The sequence below is a fragment of the Mytilus galloprovincialis genome, chromosome 10 (assembly GCF_965363235.1).
Source record: "Mytilus galloprovincialis chromosome 10, xbMytGall1.hap1.1, whole genome shotgun sequence".
Taxonomy (NCBI): domain Eukaryota; kingdom Metazoa; phylum Mollusca; class Bivalvia; order Mytilida; family Mytilidae; genus Mytilus; species Mytilus galloprovincialis.
Window position 1 is genome coordinate 20,989,858 of NC_134847.1, and position 26,126 is coordinate 21,015,983.

At 31.2% G+C, this 26,126-nt stretch overlaps 1 protein-coding gene across 5 annotated transcripts; it reads left to right on the plus strand.

The window, feature by feature from the left end:
- Nucleotides 1-108: 108 nt before the first annotated feature.
- Nucleotides 109-24,810, plus strand: LOC143047146 (palmitoyltransferase ZDHHC14-like). Of its 5 annotated transcripts, none has more exons than XR_012969420.1 (12): nucleotides 109-496; nucleotides 2,480-2,640; nucleotides 3,591-3,749; nucleotides 5,578-5,715; nucleotides 6,424-6,472; nucleotides 8,620-8,722; nucleotides 9,842-9,951; nucleotides 12,000-12,132; nucleotides 14,263-14,401; nucleotides 15,348-15,398; nucleotides 20,464-23,043; nucleotides 23,170-24,810. XR_012969420.1 is itself a non-coding variant. In XM_076220099.1 (12 exons), exons 1-11 carry the CDS (start codon nucleotides 279-281, stop codon nucleotides 17,118-17,120), a joined length of 1,281 nt encoding a protein of 426 aa, XP_076076214.1. In that variant the 5' UTR covers nucleotides 109-278; the 3' UTR covers nucleotides 17,121-17,139; nucleotides 20,464-20,602. The 5 variants fall into 5 exon arrangements, 4 of the variants coding, with proteins under 4 accessions (XP_076076214.1, XP_076076212.1, XP_076076211.1 ...); XM_076220099.1 differs by lacking the exon at nucleotides 23,170-24,810 and adding an exon at nucleotides 17,101-17,139 and having other exon boundaries at nucleotides 20,464-20,602; XM_076220097.1 differs by lacking the exon at nucleotides 8,620-8,722 and adding an exon at nucleotides 7,345-7,447 and having other exon boundaries at nucleotides 20,464-24,810.
- The last annotated feature ends 1,316 nt before the right edge of the window (nucleotides 24,811-26,126 follow it).

Genomic DNA, 26,126 nt, shown 5'->3' on the forward strand with positions numbered 1-26,126 from the left:
TCTTGTTTGAAAAACTATAATCACAAAAGAAACGTAGCGATTTAATTAAATAAAAATGACAATTTCTAAAAAATTATTACGAAATAATACGCATGCGTGAAGTAATTATGTTCATCAACAAATAGCTGGTTTCCTGTGTTACTACCGAAAATGTGAAATATCTTTACAAAAACACAATGTTTTGATGGAAAACTTACAACTTTGTTTAACATATTATGAAAGAGATATTTTTACGATTATGACGTGGGCAAAAATGATCCCATTTTTTTATTATACAAATGAATCAAACGTACATTGCAGTTTCAACTGATTCGCCCTCCGTCGCACTGGATAATAAATCGATCAAAATGACCAAAAAGACACGTAAATGGGAAGTGTTCCCTGGAAAAAATAAATTCTGCTGTAATGGCAGAATAATGATGGCCAGACAGACTGGGATATTTTATTTTACATGTACTCTTATTGTTGTTACTTGTGGACTCTTCTTCGGATTTGAGTAAGTACATGCATGTTACCATTTTATGACCCTTGCCTTTTGTACAATTGTTTTCAGGTAAAAATAAGCTAAAGGGTTAAAAAAACAAAACAAAAAAAACAACATTTGTCCCTTGTCGAACGGCTAGTTCACATGTTTATGGAAAGGGTTGCATGAGTCACATCTGAATATCAATCCAAGGTAAGGACAGAGATCGGAAAAAATTCTAAAAACATTTGTTTGTAAGACAATGTAAGAAGCAAGTCATTCCAGTCATGGAGCAAAGTTGGCCTTGGTCATTTCGACCATGCAATAAAAGTCAGAATTCTTCAATATGTAACAAAAGAAACTAATGAAAATGACAAAGATACATAAATTAACAAAGGACTACTAGCAGTTACTGAATTGCAAGCTCCAGACCTCAATTAAACTGATTGAACATGTTGGAGGATTACAAATGCATGTACAAGTATGTCTTCATCGTATGAATATCAAGCACAGTACCTTTCATAAGATATATATAAAAAAGAAGATGTGGTATGATTGGCAATGAGACAACTGTCCACAAGAGACCAAAATGACATAGACATGAACAACTATAGGTCACTGTACAGCCTTCAACAATGAGCAACATGTATAGATATTTGTCAGATACCAATATGAAAACTTGATGTCAGACTGAAAGTATGATGTACAAAAATGTACACTGTACATGTACATGTCAGGGCTCACACTACTTCAGAATTATAGGGAGAAGTGACTTCTCTTTTTGAATCTGATAGGGAGAAGTGGTGAGATTTGAAAGAGAAGTGCTCATTCGCGCGGTGCGCTACAATGTTTGGATTTTACAATAGTATAAAGGGCCATATGTAAATAATGTTCTTTTTATGTTGTTCAATTCATATGAGTAAAAAGTTACAATTAAAGTAATATTTGAAATTAAAAGTTGTTTAAGTTTTACTAAGGTTCTTGTGAGAAACTAACCAACTAAATATCTAGCACTAAAAAAATTTTTTTTTTTTAAAATGTAAAGAAATTATAATATATCAATTACAATTTAATTAAAAATTATCTTGTGTATGAAATTCAGTGTTTCTCATAAAAAAATATAAAAGTTATTAAGCTGGGCCATAATATATTGATATTAGTGATCATTAGTAGAATAGTCTCTAGAGTTAAGCAACTTTAATCAATAGTTTGAAACAATCCATAAAAAATATATGGAATTATATACACCAATCAATTAGATGTAACCAAAAGTCTCTTATGCGTGTGGAATGCGTAATTTTTCCCTTTGGGATCAATATTATTCTGTCAGCTGTTCCATCCGTGCGTCCGTAGTAATTATTGTAAAAGTACGGATTTCGGTCATAGCTGGTCCGGTTCAGATCCGTAGTTTAGAAATCGGTCAATGGCGGACGAATGCAAGAAAATTTACAAAAATAAACGATGTTTGACAAGTTATTTGGAAAGGAACATGACTGTTTTAATGCAATAAATGGATTAAACATTTACTGGAGGCAACTTTGATCACGCTTAAATGAAGTAACAAACTTATTTTGCCGCCGAAATTTAGGTTGATGTACGTTTTCGAGTAACAAGCACCGGGACTTGCGGAAATGCACGAAGTGATAAAAAGTTGTATTTTTATCAAATAACCTGCTACACACTGCGAAGACAATGCTTCAACCTCTTTTCTAAAGATAATAAATCGTTTATGTCTGAATTTCTTTAATTATCAGTAAAAAAATGATGTTTCATCAACTTGGTAAAAATTGAAAATGTCCGATGACGGAAGCGACTGAAAGCGACTGTCGTCAAGAACAGGGCGACATGTTTTCGCTTTTGGGGGTCGGGGAAAGCGAAGTGACGGTCGGGAAGGCGACTTCTTCGCCCAAGTCGCCTGGTAGCGTGAGCCCTGCATGTATATGTATATATAATTATATTTAATTTTTGATTTCTTGGTCTGCAATATCAATTTAACATTATTTACATTATTTGCAGTTGTCCATATTTAGCTGTTCATGTGACTGCCGCAATTCCAGTGGTTGGAGGGGCATTGTTTATCTTTGTCATGGCAACTCTATTCAGAACTAGTTTTAGTGACCCAGGTGTTATCCCAAGAGCCTCACCAGATGAAGCAGCTGATATTGAAAAGAAAATAGGTAATTGTGCATGTTGACTTTTGTTGTACTTGTATTGATTTATTAATGACTGATGGGGTCTTGTCTAACTGTAATAGCTACATGTACATTTATAGTCTGAAATGTAACCATGCAGACTGCGGAGAGGTTGTGTTATTATTTGTATAAAATGTTGAGTAGTTTTGAATGGGTTTAGTACTTTACTCTAGTTAGTCATTATGGGGGCCTTTTTTAGCTTGCTATTCAGTGTGAGCCATATATTCATATAAAAAATTTCAAAATGCAAGATTAAATTTCAATAATAACCCTGTCGCATTTGTCTCAATAACCAAAACTTGGGCAATAATTTGATTTCCTGAATTTACAGTACTCAAAAGCGGCTCATGCCTTTCACATATTAGCCATTTCATTGATATGAAATGACCCATTTATTCCTTATTACCATACATGCCTGTTTAAGGTCTGTCAATAGATATGTTGGACATGATGGAGAGATGAACCCACAGAATATGGTCCAACAAGTCTAGATACTGTCTGAGCTCCTTGAAGATACTGCTGATGAGCAAGGCTATCAAAACAGTCTTTTTTAATGGAGAAAAATAAATTTAGCAGACATTAACTGACTTGGCTAAACATGACAAGGGAATCCCATGTGGGTTTGCTATTTCAATGCACATGTGATTAAAAAAAAAGTGACCATTTTGACTTTAATTAAAAACAACCCTTTTACGTCATTGAAAATTTGTTTACAAATGCCTTAACATGATGAGATGATTTTAGTATGTGAGTCTCATATGAAGAATTACAGATCAAGTCGTTCCATGTTGCTGATTTTTGCTGAAATAACAGGATTGTTAACTTCTTCCCCCCCCCCCAAGTTTTATTTTATAAACTGTATACATGTATGATGTGTTTAATACATGTGTTCCTCAATCTTAAAACCAGATACATTTGTACATATGTTCTTTCAGAGGTTCCAAATACAACATCACCAGGAACATACAGACCTCCACCAAGAACAAAGGAAGTTATAATTAAAGGACAAGTGGTTAAACTTAAGTACTGTTTTACATGCAAGATATTTAGACCACCTAGAGCATCACACTGTAGTTTTTGTGATAATTGTGTTGGTATGTACACATGTATACAGTTACAGTACCATGGTTTATATATATACAGTTAACACAAGTCATAAAATATTGTCTAGTCAACTGTTAACATAAATTTCCCCATTTTAATCTTTGATTCCAAAATGATTATAAATTTTCCTTTCTTGTGCTTGTGCCTACTGACGAAGTTGAAGGGGACTTTAGGCTTGCACCATGTCCATTTGTCAGTCCGGCAAATCAGTTTTCCACAAAACAAATTTTTCTTTAAATTTAATCATGTTAATTCACTCAAATATTCAGTTTCTACACTTTTTTCTTCGTGCTTGAAGATATTGATTTGATAATTGGTATATGAGCCAGTCCATGCGAAAAGGTACAAAAAGTCCTTTTGGTAAACTTTACAGGACACGTTATCAAAGTTTGTTATAGTATTTTAGAAAAACGATTTTATCCGGAAAAAAATTACATTAATGTAAACATTCATAAGATTGTCAATTCTATCCCGAATTTGTCAACTAAAACAGAAAAAGACGTAGAAATATCTGAATTTGTGGTATTTGAGCAAGTGTAAAATCATTTGTTTCCCGGACTAATGCTATACCGACCAGAAACTATAAAAATTTATGACACTACAGAGACAAAAGTCAATAATTTCCGTCAGTTCTACAGGTTTAAAGAAAGTAAGACAACATTAAAACATGAGGGAAAATACAAAACTATGACATCTTGTGTTTTAGAAATTGAAATTTAAGTTAAGTTATTTAATATTATATAAATCAACCTTAGTTGCACGGGATTCGAACCGTTGCCCGGTTTGATTGCATTGATATCCGTATCGTAAGCGAGAGCCTTATCCCCACTGCTACCGGGGTTAACATTATCAATTGGCAAATCAAGCCATTTAAACTGTACTTTGAAAATGATTGAAATATATGAAATAATTCACTAAAAATCTTGATCAAACTAAAGGGGGGGGTCTCAACACTCGCAGGTGCGTGTAGCTCACAGCTTGATGATATGAGGGAAAGTAAATGTGTTTTATAAATCACAAGTCTACTACCAATAATTATGCACACTTTTTAGAATTTCGTAAATTTTTCGTTTTTGTACCTTTTCGCATGGACTGGCTCATATATAGACTATAGTGTTATCATGACAAGGTTCAAAGAGACAATCAAAATTCATCAGTTAAAAAGAAACCAACAACACTACAATGCACTATGTAAAAAAACTAAAACAAGGGTGAAAAGACAAACAACAGTCTAGAAAACACATAGAAATCTCAAAACAAGAACACAATCATAGAAAACTCAAACAGAGCAGCAAGAACACAATCATAAAAAACTCAAACAGAGCAGCAAGAACACATAGAAAACTCAAAACAACAAGAACACAATCATAGAAAACTCAAACAGAGCAGCAAGAACACATAGAAATCTCAAAACAACAAGAACACAATCATAGAAAACTCAAACAGAGCAGCAAGAACACATAGAAAACTCAAAACTACAAGAACACAATCATAGAAAACTCAAACAGAGCACCAAGAACACATAGAAAGCTCAAACAGAACAACAAAGACGCATAGAAAACTCAAAACCAAGCAACATGAATACATAGAAAGCTCAAACAGAGCAACAAAGACGCATAGAAAACTCAAAACCAAGCAACATGAATACATAGAAAGCTCAAACAGAGCAACAAAGACGCATAGAAAACTCAAAACCAAGCAACATGAATACATAGAAAGCTCAAACAGAGCAACAAAGACACATACAGAACTCAAAACCAAGCAGCATAAATTATTTTATATGTATTCATATATTGTAATAGTTGATTTTTTTTTTAGAGAGATTCGACCACCATTGTCCATGGGTTGGAAATTGTGTTGGGAGAAGAAACTACAGATATTTTTATTTATTTATCCTGTCATTGTCCATTTTGTGCATCTATATATTTGCTTGTGTTTTAACTCATTTGATATTACGTAAGTATTGTAAGAGGACTTCAAATTCTATGTTTAAATCATCTTGACTTTGTGCAATTTGTGAGGGAGGTAGATATTAAATCAAATATATTTTTCTGGTTATATTTAAACATTATTATTATTTTAAATAACAGTTTGGTCATTTGGTTAAAGACTGCATGAATTGCAATCAAAAGCCTTATACTTCTAGATGGATATTTATATCTTCCAGAATTGATCACTTCTTTTAATACTAATAGCTTAAAACATGAGGTGGACATTCTTTGTATCCTATGCAGGCCATGTTATGCAATTTATTAATGATAGGTTATTGTTGAATATTTAAGTTACAAAATGATGTGTACATGTATAACCATATTTGTTAAGAAAAGTATTTCATTTCAAATTAATAAATTAACTGTTCAAAAATCTATACAATTACAAAATGTACAATTATAAACAAAGAAAGATAACTCCAATTCAAAAATATATAATTTGCTAAATGTGTCAATTAAATGGTCTATTTAAATTTACATAAGGTGATTACATGTGAAGAGCCACTTTCAATGAAGAGTTCCTATGTTTATTCTTTTGTTACATGATCACTTACTTGTATGCTTGCAGTTTGATATAATCTGCACCTAAAGATATCTGTCTTCTAGAAAAAAAAAGCCAGGAAAATGCACAACTTATTAAAGTGACATAATAATTTTTCATTTATAATTTCAGGGTCAAAAGATGACAATTTCCTGCATGCCATGCGTGATTCACCAGCAAGATATCCTTAAATATAAAATTTTCATTAGATATTTCTTCATTATTGAGAATTTTGGGTGATGTGTATGTTATAGGCACATTTTTTTTGTATAATCACTGAGCCATGTCATCTCAAATACTAACGATATAGTTATTTTTATGATTTAGTATAAATACTAATCAGGGGTGAAAAGTCATTTCTCATCCTGAAAAGACCATAAGCTAGTTATCATAAATAGTCAAGTAATTGTTTTATAAAAGAATGTGAGAACAACTATATAACATGTCATACAGATTCAGATTCATTGGGGTGTATCTTAAAACATATATGGAACAAATTGTCCATATGTTACTCTCTCCCATAAGTTAAATAATTTGACCAATTCCTGTCTTAATTTCATACAATGTTTAATGAAGACAAGCTACATTTGCTTTTTATTGGGAAACAAATGATTAAATATCATATTATGACTGTTTTTTTTAACATTAAAAGTTGGAAGCAACATATGTTTATATGTCATATGATAAGTAGAGTTTTGTTGCTTGGAAATATGCATACTGTGGATTCCTTTAATTTTGTGGGTACCAATTTTCGTGGATGTACTAAAACTTGCATGTCCGTGGACATTCAGTTTTGTGGTTTTGACTAAGTCTCCATACAAGCCTTAAGAAAAATTGTCATTCGTTGAACATTTAATTTAGTGGTTCACATATATTCCCTCAAAATCCACGAAAATTGGTATCCAACGAAAATGAATAAATCCACAGTATCATAGTGTTAATTTGTATTTCAGATTTAATTGTTGGTGATATGGAGTTTTCTGCTCCTATTTCTTATTCATGCCTCTCACTACCATACATTTATAAGTCATTTATCAACCTTAACAATCATACCATTGTTGAAGCGATCATTTGTTTCTTCTCTGTCTGGTCAATCATTGGTCTGGCTGGTTTCCATACCTACTTGGCTTCTTCAGAACAAACAACCAATGAGGACGTGAGTTTATACCTCATTGGATTGTAGGCTTACTATGTGTTGTGTTGTTTTACTTTATATGGAGGCTATTTATATATGTATATAGATGTAGCTTATATGATTTGCTTACTCTTTTTGTTTTATGATGTCATAGATATAGATAAAATGTACTATTTTATAGTAAATCATTTCTTTTTGTTTTCTTATTTTTTTCTGTTTTTTTTTTTCTGGATAATTTTCCATTATGATTTGAATATGCTATGTTTTCATCTGACCTAATTGTCCAAGAAGTACATGCCCTATTATAGTTCATCGGATGACAAGATGCCCATGACTTATTATAGTTCACCTGACTTTGACTGCAGTTTAATAACTCTTATGTTTTATTGATACCTGTAACTAGATCTTTATCTCAAAGACTCAAAAAATCATTTAGTTATAAAAATCAATTTTGGTGACGTCTCAGTAAGTGCAGTCCTAAAATCATTGACCAACAGCAAGTGTCTTTCCTCACTGCTGTACACTATGCTACAAGATATTACATACCAGTTAAAGTTTTATGGATAAATGTATAGTTAATAAACTGATTTATGGATAAACAAGTGTATAAACAAAGCTGAACCTTTATAGTCTTACAGCAGTCTTCACGCTGAACTGCTAAATCTACAGGCCCGCAGCTCAATTTTTGAAATTTTTTAGTTAGATTCTGTTGGCCTGTAGGTCTGATTTTTACAGGCCCGAGAGCAATTTTACCAGCCTGGGCTGCCTGGGCTGCCACTCGTCGTGAAGACTGCTTACAGTATACATTTACATTCCTTAACCAACCATACTGTTGTTGAGGGTATTGTATGTTTCTTTGCTGTGTGGTCTGTTGTTGGTCTTGCTGGTTTTCATACTTATCTGGCATCATCTGAGCAGACGACCAATGAGGATGTGAGTACAGCAGACGATGCATGGTGTTATTTTCCATAGTGTCAATGATAATCTATGCCCAATCACGGTTAAATTCACATCTAACTGATATTAATCTTCACATTGGTTTGCTTACTACACATGCATGTCCCTTGACAAGTGTTATTGTGCAGACTGGATATTGAATGTCTGTAAATTGGATAATTATGCTTAATCTTTATTTTTGATACATTTTGTTTTATTTCTTTTGCATGATTATTGTTTTCCTTAACTCTGGACACTGTGATAGAAGCAATTGTATGCTTCTTTTCTGTGTGGTCAGTTATTGGCCTAGCAGGCTTCCACACATATCTAGTTGGTTCTGATCAAACCACAAATGAAGATGTAAGTTTATCTTTTATCAAGGGGCCTTAATGATGTTCGCTTGTCATGTTTTGGAATTTTTGTCATTCGGAATCCTCTGTTTTTATCCATTTGAATGTCTTAAAAGTTTTTACCCATTGACCTCCATGTTTCTTTTTATAAATCTTTTACATGAATGATTATAAGCTATCTGTAAAAGTCTTATAAAATCTTTGTTATTTTTTAATAGTTTTTGAAAAGTTAAATTTGTCAATGATGAAGCTATGAAAAATCCAAAGAGACTATTTTCCAGCCAAATTTTATTGGCTAATATCTCGAAATCAAGCACATTGACCTATTTTTTTTTTATTTCTTTGATTCCTTTATATATATATCCTATCAATAAATACTAGTGTTATGATAAGCTTGTTATTTTGAAACTGAAAAGCGAACTTCCTTAAAACACCAATAACTTGCACTGTACATTAGATTGAAAAGATTTTATGTTCAAAATTACATTTTTAGTGTTTCCTTATTCTGATATTCCAATGCCCAAAACTTATTAAACTGATTTATTTAGAAAGTTCAGACATACATTGCAAGCTAAAACAGTAACGCCTAAAAATTTTGCAACTAAAATTTTGTGGTTAAATGGTTGGTTTGTGATATATAAATGTCAGTTATAGAAAAAAGATTAATAAGAACCAAATCTGTTCAACTAATACATTTAAGTTGCTTCAATATTTTATGTTTATTTTTGCTTTGTACTACAATAAGTTGTAAATATACTACCAAGTAGACTTACATGTATATGATGCATATGATACATTTATTACAAAGGATTTATAATGTAAATAAAAAGGAAAACATAAATTCAATTTTGCAAATACATATTTACTCTTATTTTAGCCTTAAAACAGGATTCCAATGATTTTATCATCAAACACATGTATTCTCTTAGCTGTGTCACACATTAAACATCACTGTGCATCAAAGTAAAAAAAATATATATTATTTAGACTAGAATATATACATAACTTGATTATAAAATGCATTAAAAGAAACTTTCCTCATATAGGTAAATGAGAGAAACATGAAAAAAAAAAATCAGCATGGAACTTATTTTAAAAATGTCTTAAAATGTATTGCTTTCTCCTTCAGATTAAAGGATCTTATTCAGCAAAAAGGGGCCAAGAAAATTTTAATCCATTTAGTCAAGGATCTATATTGAGAAATTGCTTAGTAGTTTTATGTGGACCAACACCACCTAGGTAAGCTAGATCTTTATTATTTACACATTTGATGGTTACTCTGTGTAAATGGTATCTCATTAAAAATCAAAGATAACGACAAGCGCTGGTTTCTTTGACCATTACAAGGCCGTTAAACGAGGTTTTGACAAGAAAAAATTATTACAATATGTTATTTGACCAATATTTATTAATTAATTAAAAAAAAAAAAAAAAAAAAAAATTGTGTCACGTCTCCTTTAAAATGTCAGATCTGTTACCAAATTCAAATTTAAGCTTTGTTTATAAACCAAATATCACAAATATGTTAGCATACCTTTTCAGCTTTTTTTCTCATCATTTTCATCTGTTATCTTTTACAAAATCTGTGAAACTATGGGGCGACAAACATCATATGATTATCTAGTTTAAAAAAATTGTCTCTCATGATACTACATGCAAACCAACATGGCTCCAGTGTTCTCCCCAGGAAATTGACAAACCATCTTGTTTCTAAAAATCATAGCATCACATCCATAACATCATGGTAATGTGATGCTATCTGAATAGGTTTTCTTATAGATTATGTTATGGATGTGATGCTATAATTTTTAGAAACAAGATGGTTTGTCAATTTCCACAGTTTACCAGGATGCTAAATAAAATATCTGGTGAGAACACTGGGCTCATCTGGCTAATAATAGAACTTAGTGGCAAAATGCATGTTTCTTCTATTATCTGGGAAAACAGGGGTAGATATTTTCATAGTTACTTTCTGAGTAAGACAAATTTTGATTTCTTTTTTGGTGTTTTGGGCAAAAACTAAAGAAAACTGCAAACAGGAAAATTACCAGCAATACATTTACAAGATCAACAAAAAAGAGATTTTTGTCATGAATTCTATTCTATTCGACAGTGTTTGAGAGTTTCTATTGTTGAATATGTACAAAGACCTATGTGAGAAACACAGGCTTTTAAGAATCTCTAGTTTAGTCACTGTCAAACTGACACTCAGCAGTGATATTGTTTGCCTCAAATAACAGCCGAAATTCGGCCTTTTCCCCTAGAGAAAATTCCCAATTACTAAAAAAAAATGGCTTAAAATTCCTCCCAAAAAGGTCTACATTTTCCCCAAACAGTGATGGCATTGGTAGTAATGTTTGTAAATATCGTATTCATGCTATTATTTTGATATTATAAAGCACTTTTGAGATCCAGTTTTCTGATCAGAATCATCATGGTGTTTGTAACACATGTGGTTTTCAATGCATTAAGTACCATCATTGCTTCAGTTTCTTTCCCCTCTCCGAAAAGTACCTTCCAGGTTGAAAATGTCTGACAACCAAAATATACATGAAAAAACAGTGCAAAAAAGACAGCAAAGGTCAGCAAAAAATCGGAGATGTGTTTAGAATAATATTTCCCAATTTCAATAAAAAATATTCATTTTTCCCAATAATAAACGGTAGAGGTAGTTTTGAAAAAAGACAACAATATCACTGCTCAGACATACTATGTGGATTCCTTGTTATGTGCTCTCCTTGCTCCTTATTCAAGTCGGTCAACAAACACAACTAAAAAAAAGAACAAAAAGTAAATATTAATAGATGAAACTGGTAGCGGTTTAAAAAAATAACAGCTCAAATTATCATTACCTTGGTACCAAATTATTATAGGAAACACAATAAGATAAAAACTGTAGTGTATTAATAGTAGACTTGGTTATGTAAGAAAATGAAAATATTACTTAACACAGCCTAAATCATTATGACCTATTCATCTATATATCCTGATACATATTTCAAAGCAAATACATTGTAATATTATGCAGGGATTAAAAAAAATAATAATTTCAAAATGCAGAAATTTTCTTCTCTCCAGCTATTACATGTATTATGTGTTGTATTTAAGTAAACTTAGTTTTTACCAATAATGAAAAATCAAGATTACCACCACTCAACGACAGAATAAAATATTATTTGAAATTATGATCTTTAAATCTTTCCATGAGTGAATTCTATCACTTTTATTTTGATATCAATGATACTATATATCAAATATTGATAACTGTAAATACTCTTATCTTATAGTTTGATAGATAGACGAGGTTTTGTAGTCCCAGAATGTAGTCCCATACATGATGGAATGCTTGCATCCTCTGGTAAAGAGTCAAATGCAGTGAAGATCCGACATGAAAACTATGGATCTACAACTCATTATAAGGTAATGTTTAGTTGAGAGCTTTCTTTTACTGTATCACTAACCTGTCAGCACGGAGATAGTGAAATCAAACCCTGCACATGACATGTGCCTGTGTTTCCAATCTTAATTGACTCTCAGGTCAGTGAGTCTCCAGCTTCCTCTACCAATATAAAACTGACGGCCATAATATAGCCAATTGTACTGACGGAAGCATAAAAACACCAAAAAAAACCCAGTTTTAATTGCATTTGAGAATTTCATTACTGTGCAATTTATGTGGCTACTTTCCCCTGTATCATTGTTAAACTTTTAGAAAGTTGGCATATTAAGGTTTGTGTTTAGGTCAGTTTAAGAGGAACCACTCATGATAAGTCAAGTTATTATATTGTATGGTAATTTGCATGCACTTGTATGAGCATTAGCCTTTCTCATATCCAATGGTTATTTAACCATTCACCGTCAGTCATGGATTATTTAACCATTCACCGTCAGTCATGGATTATTTAACAATTCACCGTCAGTCATGGATTATTTAACAATTCACCGTCAGTCATGGATTATTTAACCATTCACCGTCAGTCATGGACTATTTAACAATTCACCGTCAGTCATGGATTATTTAACCATTCACCAGCAGTCATGGATTATTTAACAATTCACCGTCAGTCATGGATTATTTAACAATTCACCGTCAGTCATGGATTATTTAACCATTCACCGTCAGTCATGGATTATTTAACAATTCACCAGCAGTCATGGATTATTTAACCATTCACCGTCAGTCATTGATTATTGGCTTTGAATATTTTGCATAGTTTGCATGTTAAAGTGTGACCATTTCAATTTTAACATATGTATTATACTATCAAAATTACATAAAGGCAAGACATGTTTCTGTGTCAACATTTTATTTATATTTGCATAAATATTTATGACCCACCTATGATATTAGAGGGGCATTATGTTTTCTGCTCCGTGGGTCCGTTCATATGTCCATCCATTCGTTCAACTGTCCCGCTTCAGGTTAAAGTTTTTGGTCACAGTAGTTTTTGATGAAGTTAAAGTCAGATCATCTTGAAACTTAGTATACATGTTCCCTATAATATGATCATTCTAATTTAAATGCCAAATTATATTTTTGACACCAATTTCACAGTCCACTGAACATAGAAGATGATAGTGCAAGTTTCAGGTTAAAGTTTTTGGTCAAGGTAGTTTTTGATGAAGTTGAAATCAGATCAAGTTGGAACTTAGTATACATGTACCCTATGATATGATCTTTTGAATTTTAATGTCAAATTATATTTTTGACCCTAATTTCACAGTCCACTGAACATAGATTGATTGATTGTTGGTTGCTTAACATCCAGTGGCAAATATTTCATGCATATTCAGGACGAGAACATGTTCACAATAAATACAATAGGTAGGTTGATACAATAGAGGCCATCTGGGATGATGGTCGGGGAAATTTGGACTGCCACTGGAAAATGAGGGTATATTGGATAGGGACAGAAATTTTGCCTTGCAACAGGCCACCTACAGGCCACCCCTCAAAGAGTTGTCGCAAGGGTTCTTAACGTGCAAAGAGCGTGGCACTCTCTTTATACGAGGCATCGGATTTAACGTCCCCCTTCTGACCAGACGTGACTGCGAACTTGATACATCCCGCACAGCCAAACGGACGCCCCATTTGGGCAAGCATTTTACTGCAGGTCGGGAGAAGACCAAGTGACCATATTTCTATACCCCAGTCACCCTTGGGGTTCACTGAACATAGAAGATGATAGTGCAAGTTTCAGGATAAAGTTTTTGGTCAAGGTAGTTTTTGATTAAGTCGAAATCAGATCAAGTTGAAACTTAGTATACATGTACCCTATGATATGATCTTTCGAATTTTAATGTCAAATTATATTTTTGACCCTAATTTTACAGTCCACTAACATTCATAAAGCATATATATAATGAGAGGGATAATATTCATGATATTGTTATTTTGAAAACTAAACAATAGATGAATGCTCAATAAAATATAAAACAGTAATAAAATTTAGGATGGAAATGGGATGTATTGCTCAGTTAAAAATGTGTATGATATACATGTATGATTGACTTGGATGTATGACATTATATTATTATGTTTTTTTGTAGAACTCTAATAATATTGGAACAAATACAGCTGGGGACCCAGTAGTTGTTTCTAATGGCAACCTTCCTGTTACCAAGCATGATATGATAACTTATCAAACTACTGATGGCACAGTAAACAACCATCTACCTACAGTGAACGGTAGGTGTCACATGATATAATGTCTATGATTGGTTAGGCATCATCCTATGATTGGTTAGGCATCATCCTATGATTGATTAGGCATCTTTCTATGATTGGTTAGGCATCTTCATTGTGATCTACATGTATAGTCAGTATTTTGGCTTGGATATATCACTTATCATGGGTTTTGTCAACACAAATTTTATGATGGTTGATCTACAGTTTAGATGTCTCCTTTAGCTACATATGCTCTACCTTTTTGTAAATGCAGTGATGGATATATTTTCAGTTAAAACACATTTTTTTGTATTGATAATTTGAAACATACTTAAATGATTTTTTTTTTCATTTTTTGAATGCACACTGATTGTGCTGATGTAAATCAACAAAACTATAAATGTACTAAACTAGAATTTTGCTTAAGAATAATGAGGTTTTATATCGCAAAAATGTGCAATACCAAACAAGTGTAATATCATTAAAACAAATTCCTAACTGCATAAGTAATGTTAGGTTTCGATGTAGTTAAAAAGGACTTGCATGAAAGTATTGTTCCCTGATTTTGTTTTTGTTTTTGTGTCTGTATCTGTATATTTAAACTTTTTCTTCTACACATTGAATTTTTTTCATGCAAGAAAAAAGGCCTATTGACAAAAAAAACCTTTTTAACTAAAAAAATTTTAAATGACTTATTTGCAAACCATTAATTCAAAACAGCATTAATAAGATATTATGTGTATGTCTGATGTTCAGATATCTGTTGTGTTGATGTGTAAACCATGTTAGAAAGAATTAGTCCATATATTTGTGCTAATACCTAACTTACATCTGGAAAAATGAAAGTGAAAATTGTGATCTTCAGTTTGAAAAATCTAGAACGACAAGACTTCTTCAAAATATATCACTTAAATTAGTAAGAAATATGTCACTTTTAACTTTTTCTTTGGGCTTTCAATAAAATCAGGAGGGAAAAAATCGTTGTGGAATATGACATTGACTCAGTTAAACTACCCAGGTAAGTTAGGCATGTCGTAAAGCATGGGGTTTAATTAGTTTTTTTATGTTTGCTTATCATCAACATATTTTTGGTTTTTATTATATTAGAAAAAATGAAAGGCTTATTATGTTTTATGGACGCCAGTTATTAAAGCCATTTATGTGGGAAAAAGCTATCATAGATGTTAGTATCTTCTTAATTATTATAAACCTGAAGTAAATTTCAGAAATGTCCACCAAGATAGAGGAAGAGGATTTACTGTTATTCTTATCTGTCTCCTTTGGTTAAATTTACATAATACCACTAATCAAAAACAAAATGTGATATTTCAATGATATACCATGGAGTTAATCATACTAATCCACAGTTTGCTTTTACTTATTTGGAGGTCAAGCCGCCTGGGTCATGGTCCAGTGATTTTGAATTGATTAGCAATGTTGTCCATTAGACTGTCTTATTTTTTTCAAATTTTCTGGCAACAGGTGAGACATATATCTGTTTCAACAGATGATTCTTTGGTATTAACTATAATTTTTTTCAGAAATTGTCCAGAAAATCACTTATTAAGTTAACAACATCTTATTGTCATGGGGTAAAAAATTCATTTGCTAATTTCATTATCAAATTATATTTTATTGATTCAAGTAATGAAAGTTGTAAGCCTCAAAATAATGTATATTTAGTTTGGATATTGATATGTATCAATTGAATTCATCTATCATTCAGGGATCAGGTAAAGCATAAGAAATGTCTTTCAATGTTTCTCCTAATTTTCTTTGAATAAAAATATTATTTGATGCTATTTTTTATCAATTATTTTTTTATAACTGTGATACAGTTAAACAAATCCTATGTTGTTTTGTCTGTTGCTATACTATTGACATTATAGGTAGGTCAGGTTTTTTGGAGACATAAAACTTTTATTATTTGATGTTGATTTTACATTTTAAACCTTTTTTTTTAACGTCCTCAGTTTCTTTTACTTAATTTCTGTGCATTGTGTAATGAAGTTATAATGAGATGTATTTCATTTTAAAATGCATACTTTACTAGATGTCATTCAAAACTTCTGTATTATACATATTTTCTGTCTTATGAAATGATCATCTTGTTTTTGGTCTGTTTCTCAGATTCTTTATTAAAGCAATAAGGTCACCTATGTTTGGTGTAAATATTGATTGTACAGTGTGCTTGTCTGCTTGGCAGTAATGATTAGTAAAACAGTTGATATAATTAAGTGTTTGCACCTGTTCATTTGATGCAGCTTTGTAACTTTAGTTTTTATGTTGACTCGGAACAGTGAAAGTGTTTTTCGTTGAGGCCAATACAATGCTAGGTAGTCCCATGATAGTTTTCGTCAAGATATGGTGACTGTTAGATATCAAACAAGGTAAATCAGGTTTTTAAAACATCAAGTTGATGTATCCACTGATTTATTCATTAATTATATTAGAAGCAACAGTTCCCCAAACCAAATTGAAACAGAAGCTTTGTGCAAAGTCAAATTAAACATAAAAATGAAGCCATGTAACTGTATGCTAAGGTCTTTTTAGATTCCTGTTGAAATTTTTCTCTGTATTTTTATTAGAGTTATTTTCTGTCCTGTTCATAACTGAACATTTTAAGAGTTTTCTTGATCTATTATGCATTTATACATCATGATTTTCTCTTAATAATTAAGTTGCATGATAATCTAAGAGGGTGTTTAAATTCCTTCCAGCTTCTCTCCCCAGCCAATAAAGCTTGGGTCATGGAGAAGGTGAGTTTCTTGCTGTTTTGTTAAAGCAAGGAGAATCAATTTCTTAGCACACAGAGAATAAGATTAAGAAAAAAATCAGTTTAAGAGTTTTGGTGATAAAAAAAGAGAATAATCATGATTTAAGTGGCTAAAAAATACCATAATTAAAGTGGCTAAAAAATGTAACATGTCTTTGTTATTTCTACATGTATGCCAAGATGGAGGAGAAATGAACATTTGGTCGTCTGTTTGTCTGTTTGTCCATCTGTTCCTATGATATGATCTTTCTAATTTTAATGCCAAATAAGGGATTTAACCCTAATTTCATGGAAATAGAAAATGATAGTGCCTGCTTCAGGTTAAAGACTTTGGTCAAGGTAGTTTCTGATACAGTTGAAGTCCAATCAACTTGAAACTTAGTACACATGTTCCCTATGATATGATCTTTCTAATTTTAATGCCAAATAAGAGTTTAGGCCCCAATTTCACAGTCCACTAAACATAGAAGATGATGGTGTGATTGGGGCATCTGTGTACTATGGACACATTCTTGTTTCAATTAAGAAGCTAGGGTTTTTTTTCGCTGTAGAAAATTAAAATTTGTATGTGTATAAGAATATAATCCTTTACAGGGTTTTAAGCATATATTACATGAACTTGATTCTCCTTCAATTAATTATCAGCTTTTTTTGTGTAAAATAAATATAGAAAAGTACTTTATTTCAGCTTGATTTTGTATTGTAAGATTTTTGGTTTATTGTAGATGATGCATTTATTATTTCTTTATTTTCTTGCACATTATTGTGCTAGTTTCTTGCATGGTAAAATATCAGTTCTTCACAAGAATACAGTTCACATTTATCCATATGTCTTAACAGAATGATTGCTCACAATTTATACTGTCCATGAAAGTTATTGTTTTTTTTTCTGGACTTAAAAACTGATACACAATTCTTATTGCCACAGAGCAAAGATCAAGTTAGCAATTGGGTGAAGTCACCCTTTAGTATTCTGGTGTTGTGTCTCTATGTATTGAAAAGTTGCTGCATTTTTGTTTTTGTTTGGCCTCAACCAATTTTATGCAACTTTAACACAGTGCCTATTACCACAAAATTCTGATTTAGAGTTTGGGTGACGTCACTTTTATTGTTTATGCTCAATTATAAATGGAAAAATTGGTGAATTTTAAGTTTTCATTCTTTAATTTTAGTTAAGTTTGAACTTGGGTGGCATCACTTTTACACTTCTAGATGTATGTTCCTTTATAACATTATTTGCAAAGGAGGGCATTATCTGTGTCTTATGTACACATTCTCCATTTTCCTACCCATCTGTTCAGAAATCCTTGTCCTCATTATGATGTAAAATATCACAAAAATCAATTAAATGAAATTTTGCTCCATTGTCATTGAAATGCATAATGCTGTTGCTAGCATTTTTGTTGAAGCAATATAAGGCTGTTGTTTTTTATTTTCACATTCTTTGTCTTTGATATAGAATGTCGTAATATGATTGGAAATCCTAGCAAATAATTTTACAGGGTGCAGATATTCATTTGGATATTTTATATAAGAAGAATTCTTTATATATAATAGGAACTATAGAAAAGGATGACATAGGGGGATGATAATTGTCTGTGACTGTATCAATGATTCTTATGAAGGTTCAAGAATTCTCAGAATGACCTCATATTAAAACGTTGAAAATGTTTAGAAATTGAGAAATTTTGTTTGTATGAAGTTCAGATTTACTATAAGTTAGTAGTTATGTTCCTGGACGGATATTTAAATTATTGATTAATGTTTCTCTACGTGTAGTATATTAATAGTGATATAAACCGTTGTCTGGTTTATGTTCATATAGATCATATTTATGTTTTGTTGTGATAGCAAATATGTACAAGTGTTGTAAAGATAATGTCAAAAGCAATGTACTTTGTGTTTGATCTTCATATATTTTATACTTTATGTCACTAGATTTTGACATCTTATATGAAATAATTAGAAGAATTATTTATATATAAAAGTTTGCACCTGCTTTATTTGATTGTAATAATACACCAGTCCTACTCACATTATTTTTCTCTTGACTATATTGGTATTTTATATCATCTGTAAAGAGTACCATATCTCTGCATGTACAGTACACAAGTTACAGAAAGTAGTATTTGGGGCATGTATCTGACACAGTGACATCAAACTAGGATAGTGACACCCACAGGGACCTTTTAGGGTCTAGAATTAAAACACTTTGGCTTTGAATTCTTTAAATGAATGTAGCAAGATCGTTACTTGTTAGCTCACAAAGACTCTAAGGGCCCCATTTGAGGTTATTCCATCACTTGGCGTCTGTTGTGTGTCATCCTCAACTATTTAAAAAAAAATCTCCGCTGAAACTACTGGACCAAATACCTTCAAATTTTAAATGAATATTCCTGATTGTATCTAGTTTATAAATTGTATCTGAAGTTTTGATCCATCAAATTATTCAACAAACATGGCTGCCATGGTTAAAGACAGAACATGAGGGTCAAATGCAGTGTTTGTCTTTTATCTCAAAAACAAAATTGTTAGGCAAAGTAAGATCTACATACAAATAAGTCAAACATGACCAAAATTGTCAATTTACCCCCATAAGGAGTTATTGCTCTTTGAGGACATTTTAACACAATTTATAATGTTTTCTAACTTCAAAAAACCTTCTCAAATGAATCTAGTATAAGTTTTGTATTTTATTTTCTTGTATGTCAAGAAACATAACCACTATGGCTAAAATGGAACATATGGATAAAATGCATTTATTTGCTTTTGAAGAAAATATGATGGATACAAAGAACATTTCAGTGGCATTTTTAAGCCATTTTTTTTAATATATTTTGAAAAGCAAAAATAATCATTGATGAACGATTCAAGCAAAAAATAAACCAGGTGAGCGATTCAGGCTTTTGAGGCGCCTCTCTTTATTTTATTCTACTGTACTAATTCTATCACAGATTAGACATTATATGTATTTTTGAATTAAAAGAAAGGGACACTAATTGGCCTTTGAAAATCACCACTCAACAAAAGAAAACTATTACAATGGATAAAGAAATTTAAATAGCGACAATTGTCCCAAAAAATCGTGCAGAAAACCAAGGAACGAGCAACTCAAAGCTTGGCTCAAACTTGTGTATTCTAGAGGTGCATCAACCCAATTATCATTAATGAATCATTCAACCATTCTCTGTTTAGTTTCAGTCCCATGAAATTTTGTCAGGTAATAAAATTATACATAGGTTTTAAATCATTTATTATTATTTTTTAAAGTATTTTTATAATTGACTTTAAATACTTCTTGTTTTAGATCAACCACCAGTTGTTTTCCATGACACTCCACTAGTCAACTTTCCATTAGCAGAAGCTGAAGTTGGACCATACATGAGGGACAATACAAATGCTGTTTCTCGTGGATGTAGTACAGAACTGTCACCATTATAGTACTTACTCAAAACCAATTGTCCTATTTTTATTACTGTAAATGCATAGAAGATGAAGCTCCATTTTAAACTCTGTGTTATTAGGACATTTATATTTCATGTTTTCTTTTCATACATAATATTGTTTGTACTTTATCACTTAGTCTTTATCTTAATGTTGTTACCTACTAGAGTGGACTGATCAGTGGACCTCTTAAACTTTTTCCCTGCAATATGTTTCTTTATTTTTTTTCAATTTTAGTATGTCATCAATATGTTAAGGCCATTTGAGTTGTCAGAAATATTTATTCCACCATCATGAAATATATTATTTGTGTTTTTTTCTAATCAAAACTTATTGTGTTACATTGTTTCTAGCTTTTATATGATTTAAGATTGTGCTTTATTTGCTCATATTAATGGTGAAAATTACTTTGGTCAGGACATTTTTTTCTGCTACACAAATTAGAAGACAATTAACTTTGGAAAAAATAGGTTCACCTGAGATTTTTTTTTTTAAATATATTTTTTTTTACCTGTTTATCAATGTTATTTTTTTTTGTTTATTCAATTCAAATAGTCCCTAATTTTGTTTATCACTCTTCATTAGTGTAATCCTCAGCGGATTAATAAACGAAATGAGGCAGTATGGTGACTATTAGTTGCTTACTTCTTCATCATTATTATGTATGATAGAGAGTTGTCTCATTAGTAATCATACCACACCTGATTTTTTTTATTGTAGTCATAGTCAGGAAGATTAAATTATTAGCATTCATTATTAAAAACTTATAGAAAATAATGCATTTCATTAGTACCCAATCAGCATTATCAAATTTTTATGAAAAGGAATGGTCAATCACATAAACTTGGCTGTTCATAGGATGGCCAGACGTGTTTGTTTTGTGGTCTCATTCCAAAATAAGTTGCTTGATTTGTAGACATTAAAAATACACATGATAGAATGATTGATTGTTTGTGTTTAACACTCCTATTAGCACTTTCATTTGGCTTTATAGTAGTAACTGTGGAGAAACTAGAGTGCTTGTAGAAATAAGATGAAATGACCAAAGTGATTTTGTACCAAGTATTATCAGTGTGCGAGTGTTCAGCTTTCATTTGTGCCAACGATTTTGTATATGCGGTATTTGATATCCAGACTATTTTTTTATGAAACTGAGTAGTTGAATAATTTGTTTTTTTATAATATTTTGACAAAAGGTGCCTATTTTTCTGTCACTTGATTTGCTTAAGCTCGCATGACAAACAGCTATTTTTTATATTGTTGTAGGTACATTCTACCTCTCACTGGGGGGTAATGAGATCCTCTCACTAGGGGTTAATGGGATCCCTTTGTCAGCATGGAACTTAAGTGCATGTATCTTATAGTGAATTAACTTAATTTTATAAGTTATAACTGTGATAAAGGTGTATATTCTTTTAAAGTTAATCTAGCATTGCTGCAGACTGTTATGTTTATTAATAGTTTATTAGAGTCTGTCAATTGTACAACCATCAAATTTTGACCAAAATATTTTGCATTTTAAAAACATTTGTAACAGGAAATAAAGTTTGTTCAGTTTGTTTGAAAGCAAACATAATTTTTGCTATTTAATATGAAAGGAAGAGATAAAACATGTATAGATTTAATTGCTTTATATACTACATCTCTCAGAAAATAAATGAACTAATTCTATACTAGAAACAAAACCATTATTGTGAAATGTGTAGATGTATGATATAAACTTGCTTCCATTGGTGTGTACATAGATTAGTCATCCATTGTATTTATCATTGCTTAGTTTGAACATCTTGATAAGTTAACAAGACCTGTTGCTTAATGTTCGTTAATGTAAAATTGAAATTATACAAAAAACTTATCTGAAGGAAAAATTTGTATTTTAAATAATTGTTAGCTTCAGGTACTAGTATCCATGTTTAATAGGTAGTATTACATGCATATACTAATCCCTGACTGTCCTCAGGCAATGTTATATAGGTTAAAAAAATATTGTAAGCTTCTTTTGGACCAGTGAGACTACATATTCCAATCCTTTGAAGAAGTATCAAGTCTATAGATATAACTGTAGTAAGGTTGTCTGTGAATCATTATATATATAAATCATCTATTCTGTGTATGGTGTACATTCCATATCACAAGCTTTAAAGTATATTTATTTCATTGTTAGACTTTGTCATAACTTATAAACCAATCATATTTATTGTGCATAGATATAATATTTGTTGTATATCAATAGTAAATTACTGGGGACACAACTTTTTTCTCCAAAATTGAGATCTATGTTTATCTTTGCTGTTTGGTGTGAGCCAAGGCTCTGTGTTGAAGACCATACCTTGACCTATAATGGTTTACTTTTATAAATTGTGACTTGGATGCAGAGTTGTCTCATTGGCACTCATACCACATCTTCATATATCTAATTATAATAACAAGGAAATTGAAACAGGTAATCTGATCTCTTTTTATTGAAATATATGAAGGCATAAATTGTGACTTGGATGCAGAGTTGTCTCATTGGCACTCATACCACATCTTCATATATCTAATTATAATAACAAGGAAATTGAAACAGGTAATCTGATCTCTTTTTATTGAAATATATGAAGGCATGGGACGATGGGATTAATAGTTTTTAGCCTCTGTATAATGACACTTATTACAAGCTTTTTATTGATATTATTGTTTCAGCAAGAAATCATTAAGGTGATTAGTTAATTTTAGTTAGGCAAACCCCTATTCTGAAATAATTTAACAATATGTTTTTGTTTTTATGGAAATGGTATAAAATGAACCCATCTTAAATATCTCATGACTTACAATACAGGGTCATTTATCTACATGTAACAGCTATATGTATCAAATCAGGAGGTTATTATTAAAACAGAACAGATTTCAATGACTTTATTCAAATTGGAAAAAAAAACAGTTTTGTTATACATCCTTGGATTTTAAAAAATCCTGAAGAAGTTAAATCCAGAAAAGTGCTTCAGTGACATTAAATTTATAAAGGCTTGTTTTCATTTCTTGGTTTTTTGTATGCATTTTATATAAAATTCTTCACATTATGTTTGATATCAAAGAATCCAATGAAAAAGAATTAAATGCAAATTCAGTTCATGAAAATATCTTTATTTTGTCATTGTTTTTATTCTTCTTTAACCATGGGAAAGATTGTAGACTCAATGTTGTTTTTATTATCAATGGAAAGCATTACAATTTTATTTGACTTATTTTTGAAGTTATTATATATTTGGTTATGATAGTGATTGTGGTCTTGCAGTTAATGAGATAAGGTTACAACATCTGAAATTCCGGGTATTGCGTCACAATTTTTTTTTACAGCATCACAGTTAAGGGTTTATGTTTAATTTGTCTTCCAAACAACACATTTGATCATGTCTATTATAAAAGGATTTTTCTTATAAAGGGTTGGAAATACTTAGATAAATATAGGTCTTATGGAAAAAAACTTACCTCACATAATTTAATCAATTTGGATGTGTCTATCTATAATGTTTGTTTTTACTTAATTTGGAAGTTCCTGGTTAAACCATGTACTACATGTCTTGCACCTTGTATACAGTTATAAAGTCTTCATAATTGTCTCAGCATTATTAGAAAATGTATGAAAAAAATGTAATATAGACTTAAAATAAATGTTAAGCATGCATATAGTGCAAGATAATTATAATCCGGAATTGGAGCATAATATTCAAAATATCTGTACAAGTCTAACAGGGTACCCTTGTTTGATTACAGATGTTCATTTGCTCCAAAAAAACTATTTTAAAAAAATCATGATGGTCTATATAAAATTGTTGACAAATTTCCACTCGCACACATTTTGTTATGATGTAAATCTGGCTTTTTGAAATTTTTATGACAAATAACAACTTGAATGTAAATTCTTTGTTGAAGGTTGTATTAGCAAAGAAGTTGTGTATTCTCTGTATACAGCCACCTGTGTGATGTGTTTAAACAAACAAACAACAATATATATATTACATTTTCAGTTGCAAAAGACTGTTTTGTTGCATGGATGTTAATTTTGAACACACATATTTCAGTTATTTGATGAATATTATGGATGTTAAAAATTGTTCATGGTTTGTTTTATAATTATGATAATTAATATATTGTGATATGTGATAAGCACTTTCATGGCTTACAGTGATTAATTTTAGCTGTACCATAATAAAGACATCAATTTCTACTAGTTTTTTTGTTTTGTTTAATATTAATGAAACTTTTAAAGGATGCTGGATATATGTGAATGACATCAATATCTTTACACTTAAATTATGGTCAAGTCAACATATAGATTTTGGAAATTCGATTCAGGATAGCGATACAGTGTTGGTTGAGGCTGTGTTAATTAACTCCTCAGAAGCATATTCTAAAAGGTGGAGGACCTGAATGCCTCATTCTTTGTCTAAACATGTCTTATGTTATTGAAGTTTTCGTCTGTCATGTACTCATTATCCTTGACTTCATTTTCATTGAGGCCGTGTTAACTAACTTCTTAAAAACATTTTCTGGAAGATGGAGGACCTGAATGCCTCATTCTTTTTATATAGATGTCTTATGTTATTGAAGTTTTCGTCTGTCATGTACTCATAATCCTTGACCTCATTTCATGGTTCAGTGAGTACTTGAAAAAAAGTAAGACATTTTCGTGATGTTAATTTCTCTCTTAATATGAGTAATTGAATAACTATATTTAGTATGTGCATACCGTGCAAGGTCCTTATGTATGTCAAACTATTTTCATATAATCTTGAACCTCATTTCATTGATCCAATAAAAACGTTAAGTTGTTGTGGTCAACTCCATATATCAGATACTCTAAGCAGTAGATCACTAGATTTGTTGTATGGAATGATTGTACGGTGAACATGTCCAGCTGGCATTTGACATTTTCATAGTTCAGTTGTTATAATCAAGTTTTAATGTTTTGTTCTTTTTTTCTTATACTTAAAGCAGTAGGTCAACAGTAATTGGTGTATTGAAATATTTTACAATGTTCATTGCTTGGTGTTTTCTATTTTAGATATTATAAGCAATAGGTTGACTATATTTGATGTATGGAATGATGTAAAGTGTATAGGTCTGACTGGTATGGTTCATATGACCTTGACATCATTATGGTTCATTGGTTAAAGTAATGTTTCCTGTTTACTTAGTTTGAATCTAAGAAACTGTAAACAATAGGTCAACTTTAGTTTGTGTATGGAATGATTGCAAGATGTTTCCGGGTAGGAATATCAACATAAAGTCATATGGTCAGTAAATCAGGCGAAACATTTCAGCGTGTGAACTCTTGATCAACAATACACACCCATCTTTGCCCTTAATGTTTTAAGTTTAGACAAACTGTGAATACATTTAGACAACCATACACCTACTGTTCACAGCAAACTGTCAGTGGCAGTGTGAAATGGACAAAGAAAAAAATACAGTTAAAATCAAAACAAAAGATACACATAACAAAGTAACAAGCTGTTAATAAAAGCTAGTTACTGATATACA

Coding starts and splice junctions, on each gene's coding strand:
- LOC143047146 (XM_076220097.1), top strand. CDS start 279: ATGAATCAAACGTACATTGCAGTTTCAACTGATTCGCCCTCCGTCGCA. Junction 2,641..3,590: donor TGATATTGAAAAGAAAATAG/GTAATTGTGCAT, acceptor ATGTTCTTTCAG/AGGTTCCAAATACAACATCA. Junction 14,402..15,347: donor CCATCTACCTACAGTGAACG/GTAGGTGTCACA, acceptor CAATAAAATCAG/GAGGGAAAAAATCGTTGTGG.